Source organism: Telopea speciosissima, chromosome 11 (genome assembly GCF_018873765.1).
Source record: "Telopea speciosissima isolate NSW1024214 ecotype Mountain lineage chromosome 11, Tspe_v1, whole genome shotgun sequence".
NCBI lineage: Eukaryota > Viridiplantae > Streptophyta > Magnoliopsida > Proteales > Proteaceae > Telopea > Telopea speciosissima.
Window position 1 is genome coordinate 833714 of NC_057926.1, and position 12072 is coordinate 845785.

Consider the following 12072-nt stretch of genomic DNA (forward strand, 5'->3'; position numbering starts at 1 on the left):
ATGTGGAGGTTAGATTCTTGTTTTCTTCTTCTTGGTTGTGTGCATGTGAAGTCAACTCATCAATTTTATGTAGAAGATTAGCTACTTCCTTTTCTAAGGCCTTTTTAGAAACTTTCTCTTGGAGACTTACATCATAAAGCTCTTCAAAGGCCTTTTGAAGTTCTTCATATTTTAAATCATCATTGTAAATCGACAAGGAGCTATGATAAAGAGAGTTTACCTCGTCATCATCATTGTTGTGAATCATTAGTGCCAAGTTGATAGCCTCTTCATCGGATTCATTATTTTCTTTTTCACTATCACTTGAATCCCATGATATCTCGACGGTGTAAGCCTTTTTCTTTCTACTTTTCTTTCCTTCCTTTTTTTTTAGCTTGGGGCACTCGATTTTGAAGTGTCCTGGCTTTCTACATTTATAACACATAATATCCTTATTAGTATTGAAAGGTTTTTCCTTTGGGTATGTTTTACCTTTTATTTTCTTATGATGGTTGTCCTTTGTTGAATCTTCCTCCTCTCTTCTTTAGGAATCTTTGGAATTTTCTTGTGATTAGAGAGATTTCTTTCTCTAGATCATCTTCATCGCTTTCTTCTTCTTCGGATTCACAAGAGGTCTTGAGTGCGATGGTCTTTCTCTTTGGTTCTTTTACTTCCATAACTTTTTCATTTTCAAAGAGTTCAACTTCATGGGTTTGTAAAGTACCCATCAATTCATCCATGTGTAGGACCTCTAGATCTTTTGCTTGTTTGATGGCAGTCACCATTGGTCTCTACTTAGAGGGTAGTGATCTCAAGATCTTCCTTACATTCTCTGCTTTGGTGTATTCCTTTCCTAAGCTTTTTAACTTTTTGACAATGTTAGTGAATCTAGTAAACATGTTAGAAACACTTTTATCATCAAACATTTTAAATAATTCATATTCATGAATAAGCTTGTCAACTTTGAGTTGTTTAACTTGTGATGTTCCTTCATAGGTAACCACAAGAGTATCAAACATCTCTTTAGCTGTGCTACACATACTAGCTCTATTGAATTTCTTTTCACTAAGAGCACATTGTAGGAATACAATAGCTTTATAATTTTGTTGTATGTGTGTTTTATCCGACGGTGTTCATTCAGATTTCTCCTTAGGCACAGTTTTTCCTCCAACTTCTTTTGTGATTTGGAAGGAGGCTTCTTCAATTACAGTCCATACATCAATATCATGAGCACACACATAGTTTTTGAACCTGTACTTCCAATAGGCAAATCCTTCACCATCGAAGTATGGTGGCCTAGAAGTGTTGGGCCCCTCAATTTGGTGTGTAGATGATGATGCCATGGATCATTTTTGGCATAATGTAAAGACAAATATGATCTTAGTTTTGAGCTCCCGTTTTGATACCAATTGTTGGGTAACCTAGAGGGGGGTGAATGGGTTACCACTAGTGAATTTTATTTCTTTTCCGATTAGTTACACAATTAGATTAATTATTACAATATAAAAGATGAAAGTAAATGAGGCATAAGATTTATAGTGGTTCGGCTAACTTACCCTACATCCACTCCTCTCAATCTTGAGAGAATTCCAGTAGTATTTTTCTTTCAATACAATAGGTGAAAAAATGACACATTTATAACTCTTTTTATCAGGATAAGAGGATTCTTACAATCTTAGTTCCAGGACAAGAGTATCCTTCAATCGCTTAAGGATGAGAGGGTCCTTATACTAATCTAAGTACGGTCTAGATTAATATAGCAATGCTTTATCAATTCAAAAGTATAAACAATCAAATACAATAGAAAGTTTGGTATAAATACCTATCAAAGAGTAGTGACACTTTTACCCTTTGAGTGATGGTGCACAATGATATGAATGAGAATGATGCAGCTTGAATCTCCTAAATGATTCTCCTTGATGGTATAAGTTAGAGAGAGTGGAGAGATGAGAGCTTGGTAAGATCTCTTTGAAGAGCTTGGATTGACTAACTTGGCTCAATGATAATTTAGCACTTTTTCACTTTCATAAATGTACTATGCATTTTTTTTTATTAAAAGATGTGTTTTTTTTTTCTTGTTTGGATGTCTTTTATAAAGTCAAAAGTTGGAGTTTGTTTGATCTACAACGGATATAAAATAGTTATAATTTTAGACTGTCGGTCGACCTATAAAAGTTGTAGGTCGACCGTAAAAAACTAGTCGTTGAAAAACTAGCCATTAAGGCCAATTTTGGGCTGTCGATCGATTGTCGGTCGACCTATGGATCGACCTACAGGTGTCGGTTGACAGGCAGTTCTGTCGGTTGCAACCGACAGGCCATTGGAATCAGGCTTATGTTTTTCACATGCTGTAGGTCAACCGACAGAATTTGTAGGTTGATCGACAGACAGATGTCCTGTTTTTGACTGCTTGTCAAAGGGGTTTTTGGTCCGACCTGCTTGGGACTTCATGGGTTTTTGTCCAATACTTTTATAGCTATATTTCTTGAGTCTAGGGCATGGGAATGAGTTCCTCCTAGGGTCTCTAACATATGAATGCAATGTGTGTGCAATGTGATGTGCACATGTACAGAGTGTGTTCTATTGGCACTTGAATCTTCTTGGAGGTTCTTTGTCTTGTGAGTGTGAGTTCATGGTCTTCCTTTAGAGATGTTCTTCAATCTTCAAACTTCTTCTTTTCTTTAACTCTTCTAATGTGAGCTCCGTTGATCAAGTTCATCCTAGGTGCTTGATATCTTCCAATCGTCTGACTATTGAGGATTGTTTAAAGATTTGAGCATTAGTATTAATCTCAAAGTTTGTTATCATCAAAATCAATTTTGGAGGAATGTGTTTTCCAACAGTAGGAACCCTGCAACCGTGTAATGTTATTTTTCCCTAAGGCCCCATTTGTTTAGAGGGGACTTAGGTGGGGTGGGACAATGCTGATGTGGGACTTCAAATCCCACCCAAACCTTGTTTGGTTATCCTCGGGTGGTGAATTTACAAAAGCTAAGGGAACATCATTAATTGTGTTGCCTGCTGACGTAGCACTTCAAAATCCCACCCTTAGCCTATCCAAAGTCTCATCAAATTGGTGGGACTTTATTTACTATTCATGAAAAAAGTAACTTTACCTCAACATTTCCACCCAATAAAAATCCCACAAACATGTGGGTCCCATCTTCCCAACAATCCCACCTCACCTTCCCCTCTAAACAAACAGAGCCTAAGGCTATGTTTGGAAGGCAAGAAAAGAAAAGAACAAACATAATAAGATAAAAAATCATGATGAAAAAATGATTGATTTATGTGTATTTCTCTCTCTCTCTCTCTCTCTCTCTCTTGTTAACGAGGAAACCCTTTAACTTGCCTGAGTTAAATATTTTTATTATTGAGTTTCAAGGAATAGAACCTGCTCGGTTTGATTTATGTCTCTCTCTCTCTCTTTGTTAAGATATGTAACATGATAGGGGAAGTCCCCCTATCGTGGTTGATTTTCTTTATTGCTTTATATCTTTAGTTGTTAGTTTCCTAGTGTAACTAAGTTTCTTGTTTAGGCTTAATTAGGTAAGAGTTATATTCTTTTTATAATTCCGTTTTGGCTTAATATAAATATATGTTGGCTGGTACAGTAGAAGAGATATTCTATCGCACAATCTTTTTCTCTCATTATTCTCTCTTCTCCTCCCTAGTCTCTTTATATCTTCTCTCTTCTCTTTGTCAGGCACTGGTTACAGGTTTTGGGATTCTTCACATGGTTTAAGAGCTATAACTTTAACCAGTACCTGATTCTCTCATTGGTTGGCAGTTTTGAGAGTCGTTTAAATTTTTAGGTTGAAGAAGGAGAACTATGGTTTTGTTTTGGTTTCAATGGGTTTCGATGGGTTTCGTATGAGTTTCGATGAGTTTTGCATGGGCTTATTTGTATTGTTGATGTTGAATCGATTTTTCATTACCACTGCAACGATGATTTTCTTAGTTTTATTCTCCTGGAAACCGTATTGCAGCTACGCTCACATTCTTTTGGGTCTGAAAATTTGCTCTAACCACAGTTGCTTTGGTTGTATCAATTGGAGAAATTTTATAGTTTTGATAACTTCACCATATTCTGTTTTAGGTCTGGTTCTTGAGCCACTGCTAGTCATTATTTGGTTGTGGTTGATGGGTTTTCCACCTTGGTGAAGAATCAAAAGGTTGAAGAATTTGATGTTGATATTTTGAATCAATGTTGATTTGCTAAAGATGATGTCGAAGACTTATTTGGTTCTTACCATTTTCGTTAGTTTTTTATAGCAGAATTTTTTCAGGAGTTGTTGCTTGTTGTTCTGGTCCGATACTGGTTGGAATCGAAAGATCTCCATACTGCAACCCTTCGTCTGAAATTTCAGACTAAATCCTTGTTTGTTGTATGGTGGAGTTCGATTAACTTGAGGTTTGCTGGTTTACCGTTGATGTTTCGATTCTTAAGGTTGAAGACGATGGGCTTCTCCTTCCTCACGGGTTCCTTCTCATATTAAATTTTTTTTTTTTTATAGAAAATAAACACAAACACCCTAAAAGCCTACAAGCCTAATAAACAGTCCTCAGTATGAGAGTTTATAAGGGTTAGGGGGGTATAAGTTAAACCTATGCTATTAGAGTTTGAGTTCAATATTGAATCTAACAATTCACAGTAGATGCCAGTGGTAGTCCAAGGAAGGGGGAGAGAGAAAGGTTCTTTAAACAGATTAAATAAAGATCTATCAGAGGTCCATATACTCCGTAGCCTAATATTCACCTCCTGTGCGGTGAGCCAACCATGGTAGAGGCCTATCAACGTAGCTTCAGTATCATCAATAGTGTTTAGGTTACCTGCATCTGTTAACATATGGTGGCCATCTATCAAAATGTAAAAAGCCCACTAAGCTAGATTAAGTTCGGGTTGAAAAATTCCTGCGATCAGTAAACCAAGGAATTGAAAGTTAACGTTAGCAGGTAAAAGAGTGTTAGTAGTAGCACGTGTGTGATGATTGGTGCAGGCCTGGTGTGGTGTGTGGTCAGGGGGATGGATGTGAAGGTCAGCCAACCAGCGAATGATATTTTCAACGACTGATACAGGATCAGCCGGAGCAGAACAGTGAATTATCTTGTTTCTTATAACCCATATAAAATAAAAAGTGATAATAAAAACTGAAATAAACCACTTGCAAGATTGTTTATCCAAGGCAAACTTGCCAAGGAGGAAGACACAAAGGTCGAGTATGGTTGGGGCAGAGAAGTGCTCGGTTCTTAATCCAAGAGGGTCAGCAGCCCAAATATGCTTAGTCCAATCACATGAAAGGAAGAGATGCCAAATCGATTCATTGTGTGAACCACAGAAAACACATGTAGGCTCGACTGAAATCCATTTCGAGAGACAAGCCCGTGTGGGAAGCCCTGCATGTAAAACACGCCAAAAAAAGATTTTAAATCTGGGATGAATATTAAGTTTCCAAAAGAATTTCCACCAATGGAACATTAGCGGTCTAGGTTGATGACTTGTAGTATCTAGCAGATGCTTGGCCACTAATTTAGTAGAGAAAATCCCTGTTTTGTTCAGGGTGAATCTCCACACATCATCAGAACTTGAGATAGGGATCTGTTGAATTTTTTAGACAGAAAGATCATCAAAGCAAGAAATCAATTTATACCTATCCCAAGCAAAGTTATGCATCAACTCATGGACCAAATGGAAATTATATGAAGCCATCAATAATTCTCATATTAACTTATTTGGTATTTAATGCTATTACCCTACATTTAATTATTACCCATTTCTCTCATGTTATTTACATCTTGCCATTAAAAGTTTGCTCATTCCAAGTATGCCTCCTATCTATAAATCTAATTCCCTTCATGACCCATTACTTTCTTATTTACCAATGGCCCCTTTGAAAAATTTTGGTTATTTATAAAATTGCCATTACCTTTTAATACGTACCTTTTAGTTGATTGGGTGGATCCACAAATGATCCGAATCGGGTTTTGAAACCCAGGATTACGTTAGTTGGTATATTTGCTTGGATTCAACCAAAGATTGCATAGATGAATTCCAGAATTGCCATTGGCCTTATGTTTTTGCATGGAGTGGTGATTGTGCTTGCCTAGCAAATTTTACCGTGAGAGGGAGGTTGGTAATTATTATTGGGATTTTATTTGTTATCGTGTGGGGGGTGATTGAAGATTAATTTATTAAGATCGTATTTGCTGGTGCTCTTGCTTATAAGATTTATTGAGATATCCGTCCTTTGAGATATTGATTATTGGTCGTTATTTGTTCACATGTAATGCTATACGTGAGGGGGAAATTGAAGATGTCTACTACAAGCAATTTTATCTTAGAATTTTTTATGGGCTTTTGTGTAGGCATTGGAACTGCACTTTTATGGGATTTTGTGTAGTCTTCGGAGTTGCACTTTATGGGCTTTTGTGTGACCATTGGAATTGCACTTTTATTTTTCTTTTATTGAGCAAGTTACTACTTGCATTGTGTTTCCTTCATTAGGAAGGATGTTTGATGTAGCTGTTGGGTGTTGCATTTTGTTGACTTCCTTGGGAAGAGCTTTTGGTGTTGGCATGTTGCTGATTGGATTTATCTGGACTGCTATTGTTGATGGATTTATTGATTAGAGTGCTGCTTTGAATTTGCTAGCGTCTATGACTACATGTTTTCAAGACAAGTGCTACCTTTTATAGTTATTCTTGTTGTTTCAAGCTGGAGCTTTCTTTTGAAATATGTATACTCCAGCTTGAGGGGGAGTGTTAAGATATGTAACATGATAGGTACGAGTTATATTCTTTTTGTAATTTTGTTTTGGCTTAATATAAATATATGTTGGTTGGTACGACAGAAGAGATATTCTATCGCACAACCCTTTTCTCCCATTGTTCTCTCTTCTCTTTGTCAGGCAATGGTTTGGTTACAGGTTATAAGATTCTTTACACTATAAAATTTATAATTTTTTTTTTTTTTATTGGCTTCCCTAAAAAAACTTCTTTTTTATTCACCTTTCACATATTTCATTGCTTTCTCCTCACTTTAGCAGTTTAGCTACGAGAAAACTTTCATCCTTTTTTTTTGGAAAAAGTTTTTCTCCACCCATAGGTGAAGGTTCAACCACCATCCTAGTGTTCACAAATCCCTCCTAGGATTGTAGTATGTTCCAAAATACTCTCCTGATACCCATTACTGCCCTCTCCCGTCCCTTGGTGAATGAGATCATCCCATTCACCGTGGGTGGACGGAAACTCATTCTTTTTTTTTGAGCAAATTACATGCACCTCCCTTCGTGTTTGAACCATTTACAGAACACCCTCCGTTGTTTGAACAATTACGTTTGTACCCATGAAGGCTGATGGTGTTAGTGAGGTATTTGTTTTGAAATGTAAAAGACATATTTACCCTTATTATATCTTGAACTAAATTGATAAAATCGAAATACCATTTGTACCCTTTTTAGATCCTCAAACCTAAAATCCCCAAATCTTCTTCTTCCTCCTCCTGTGACCCGCTCCGCCCCGCCCCGCCCCCAATCCTCTGCACTTTCCCCTTCTGCTTCTTCCTCCTCCTGCATCCTCACCTGCCCCCAATCCTTTGCATCCTTTCCCTCTCTTCGAACACTCTCTCTCTCATTCTATCTTGATGGTTCTAATGCTTGCTTATGCGTTGTAGTTGAGTTGTTTCATGCATTGGATGATTCGATGAATCAAGCTTTGAGATTTTTTAGCTTGGATTATTGCTTGCTTAGAAAAACTAACAACTGCTTTCAATTTACTAGTCTGCAACCCATAAAATGGATGAAACCAGTGTTACTAGTGAGAACAAAATAACATAAATGTGTACACAAAATCAAAATACCTAAATTGCAGTTCTATTGTTTCCGATACCTGAAATCTTTGGGAGTATCGATTTCTTCAATTAATCCAGATCTGTTATCGAGCTTTGGCTGATTATTTGGGGCTTTTATTAAGCAATTTGAAGTGGTCCTTCGACCTATTTTTGGGGATGATCTAAGGCCTTGGGTTGCTGGAATTTGAATTCTCCATATAGTGTAGTGGTTCTCTAATTGGCAGAATTGGAACTTCATATTATTTTCGTCTGATTTTCTGATTTTAGCAAGTATTTAGGACATTGTTGGCCCTTTATGGAAGATTGTTTAATCACAATTTGGAGTTATTCTAGTCCTTTGTTTACAAAGCCATTGATGTTTCTGAACTTACAAAGCCAGGGAAATTTGTGACCGATGAACAATGATGAATCATCCTGCCTAAATCCTTTCTCAGCTTTGTTGAAAATTGTTCCCCAGAATGTTATGCAAAATGCCAGAAACGTGATTAAATTTCTTGCTCTCCTCTGCAAATACTTGTTCCTCTTTCTTCAGTGATTCTTCTTTCGTCAGTTCCGTTTGATTTCCCATTTGATGAACCATTTTGCTACTCAATCGATTTCGGATACCAAATTACGTTAACATGGGAAGATTCATTTGAAATATCAATTTTTTGAGAATCAAACTCTTCGGATCCCTGTTTTCAAGAATTTGAGTCGCATTTCGCCGGATTGGAGATATTAGAACACCAATAGAATATTGTTGTCTTATATTTAGCAGAGCTGGAGATTTTCAAATGGACAACAATAATATGCTATTTCGTGCAGCTCACATTTCGCCAAATTAGAGTTATTAGAGCAACATCAGAGCCGTTGGAGTTGATCACGGTCAGATTTGCATCTCGAAGTTTGCCGGAGTGGAGGTGGAGAGTGGAGCTCCACCCTTGCAGATCGACAAAGGGATCGATGAAGAGGGCAGTGGAGGTTTGTAGAACGCAGAGAAGAGAGAGATGAGATTGATGGAGGAAGATGAAGTTGGAACGATGGTAGAAGAGTTCTACCCTCATGTCAAATACTTCACTTCTAATCTACAAAATGTGATATCTAAGGTGTATTTTTGCCAGGCCTGGAAATTGTCATTTCATGCGTCATGGACCCTTCTACATCTTCGATTCCTTACATTGAATCTTAGCTTAGTATTTATATTAGTTATTCTCTTCCCAAGTTCACGATTGACTTGGATTTGTGGCAATATCTAATGGTTATTTGTAAATTTCAAGCTCCACTTGATGGGTCTTTAGCTCAAATTGGTAGAGCACTTGGAACATAAGCATGTTCCAAGGATGGTGGTTCAAATCCACCAAGGCCTTTTTTATTCAACTTTTTTATGACACTAATCCACACAAGAACTTCAACAAAAAAAAAAAAAAATCCACACAAGAACCCAAATTTAATGGCATCTTTGAAATTTGACAAAAATTTTATATGTATGTACTTAAAATAAATGGATATGGATTTTTTTTACCATATCCTGAGATCTCTGTTGTTTGAAAATGCCCGTATTATGAGTTTTGCTTTGTTGAAGTAACATAATACCACTTAGTGCTAATTTTATAATTTTTATGGACACATGAAAAATTGGGAAAGACTTTCTTTTGAGAATTTTAATCCCATTTTTTGATTATCTTATTTTTTATAAAATCATATTAAATGTATGTATATGTTCTATAACAAAATAAGGTTAAAATATTTTTTCAGACAAAATTCAAGTAGAATCCAACTGACAGACTCAGGATAATCAAACAGTCTTACATATAGATTCAGAAGGATTCCACCCGACAGATCCAAGACAACCAAACAGTTTTTCAGTTGGATTCCACCTGACAGACCCAGGGTAACCAAACAGGTTTTTTATCCGAATCCATATCCACATGAACCAGATTCTTAAGAAGCTGATCAAATTTAAGAATCCGACTCGTCTGATACCTTCAACCAAACGCTACCTAAGGGTGTCAATTGGTTTGGTTTCGGTTATTCGGCTCGATTTTGGTTCGGTTTCATGAAGTGATAGTGTGATCCAAATCCGAACCGAGAACCGACTCGGTTCTAGAATTGGATCCAAATCCAAACCTACTCGATTCGGTTCGATTTCGGTTCAATTTGGGTTTTGATACGGTTTTAATTCGGTTATGGGCAAAAGAAAGGAATGGTGAAGGTTGTAATAAAGAAAAATATATTCATAACTAAACAACAAAAATTTATTACAGGTGACATGTGACAGGAATCTCTCCCTCATCAATGGTGAGTAAGGCAAAGATCTGGCTGGTGTACACTCCGAGGAATATGAAGTCTGGTTAAGCTTCCTCTACCTAGAAGGGTATATCTTTGAGCCGAATTGTCATAGGTTTTCTTGAATCTAGTATTTAGGGAATTGTGGTACAGCATATGCAACACTTTTTTCATGAACATTATATGCTCGATCCTAATGTTTTGTGATTCTCTATTGTATGTGTTACTCTGTAAGTTTGTAGTTTACAAACTGTAAATCGAATTAAGAGTTAGAGCTTGTGACTTGGGAGTTGGGAGAGACGAAGAGTCGTAGAGAATGGAGATAGTAAAAGGTTGGAACTTGGAACTTTGGAAGATAAAGAGTCTTGGCAAAGGAATGAAGCAATAAACTAATAAAGCATTAAAGCCTAAAGCTAAAGGTCAACTGTCAAATGTAAAAAAATTAGGGATTTAGCCATTTAGGTTCAGTCATTCGGTTCGGTTTCGGTTAGAACCGACGTTTCTTGCATCGAAACCGTATCCAAACCGAATTGAATAAAAGACTTACTTGGTCGATCCGAATCCGAACCAAATTAATTCGGTCCGGTTCAATTCGGTTAATTCGGCTCGATTTTAGAATTGGTATTCGGTTCCGATTACATTTTGACACCCTTAGAGGAGATGAGTTTAGGTTTTGTAATATAAAGGTGAGATTTCGAATACATTTATGAATGTTGCTTCAACGGTTTCAACTTACTAGAAATGGCTTTACTTGTAAGCCCCACAATAGTCCAGGGAGGTCCATGTAAATATTCAAACAATGTAAATGGTGCATGTATATTGCACATTTTTTTTTATTCTCCTTTCACATATTCTCTTTCTCTTTTTGCTTCATAAGCAATGTTATTCGAAATCAGACGAACACTAACCACCAATCTGACATTTCAATTTGGAATCTTTCCTTACTTCTTCTTTTTTCGGTAAATTTGGAATCTTTCTTTTAAAAAAGAATGCGATACGACCATTTCGCCAACCCTTAACTGTCTAATCTTTTTTATTCATTTTTTTTTTTGGTGGGAAAACTGCCTAATCTTTGAGCAACGAAATTACAAAGCACACAGCCACGGTTCATCTTCTGCTCTGCTTTGCTGTTCCCTGCCCTGATAAGAGGTATCCTCTCTCTCTCTCTTTGAATTCTTCAACTTCATATCTTTGTTCCGTGCCTGCCATAATTTGCTACTCTGAACAGGGAGGAGGAGCAAATGTTAGACGACGATGCTTCGCCTTCGCCACCCATTCATCAAATGGCCACTGCAACCCTAACTGACAACTCCGATTCCTCAATCGTTCCATGGTGCCAATTCTCACGCCGTGTACTGATCCGCAGCATCGTCTGCCGTCCCGACGGTGGCGCCGCCCTTGCCGGACAGAATGTCACAGTTGGTGGGTGGGTAAAGACAGGGCGAGAGCAAGGAAAGGGAACCTTCGCGTTCCTTGAACTCAACGATGGCTCTTGCTCTGCAAACCTCCAAGTCATCGTTGACGGGAAAGTCGCCCCTCTTGGACAACTTGTTCCCACTGGTACTTGCGTACATGTTGAAGGAGAGCTCAAGAAACCCCCGGAAGGTACTAAGCAGAGTGTCGAGCTTAGAGTTGAGAAGGTCTTGGATGTTGGCCCTGTTGATCCTGCCAAGTATCCCCTACCAAAGACTAAGCTTACCCTTGAGTTCCTCAGAGACTTTGTACACCTTCGTCCCAGAACCAATACAGTAATTTCTTCTTCTCCACTTCTTTATTTCCTGCTCTTTGATTTCTTCTAATTCTAGTGATTTTATAGCATATATATTTTGTTCAAAAGTGGCATGTATGCGCCCTAAACGGTTAAGTTGAAACAGGGAGCATTTGTCTTCGAGATTGAAGAATGGTATACTCGTGACTGTTCTTTTGCAAACTAGTTGGCTACTTCTAAATTTGCTAATAGTTGTGAAATTGGGGTCACA

At 37.5% G+C, this 12072-nt stretch overlaps 1 protein-coding gene and 1 long non-coding RNA gene across 3 annotated transcripts in view; one reads left to right on the forward strand and one right to left on the reverse strand.

The window, feature by feature from the left end:
* Positions 1-4771: 4771 nt before the first annotated feature.
* On the reverse strand, positions 4772-10287 carry LOC122646760. Its single transcript, XR_006330691.1, has 3 exons — positions 10245-10287; positions 10070-10173; positions 4772-4782 (listed from the first exon to the last, which is right to left on the reverse strand). It is a non-coding gene; the product is annotated as an uncharacterized LOC122646760 (long non-coding RNA).
* Positions 10288-11271: 984 nt separating this feature from the next.
* Positions 11272-12072, forward strand: part of LOC122646675 (asparagine--tRNA ligase, cytoplasmic 1-like) — a 30254-nt gene continuing 29453 nt past the window's right edge. For both annotated transcript variants that reach the window (XM_043840267.1, XM_043840266.1), the window contains exon 1: positions 11272-11841. In XM_043840267.1, coding sequence (XP_043696202.1) covers positions 11335-11841 — 507 coding nt within the window. In that variant the 5' untranslated portion in view covers positions 11272-11334. The remainder of the gene's footprint in view (positions 11842-12072) is intronic.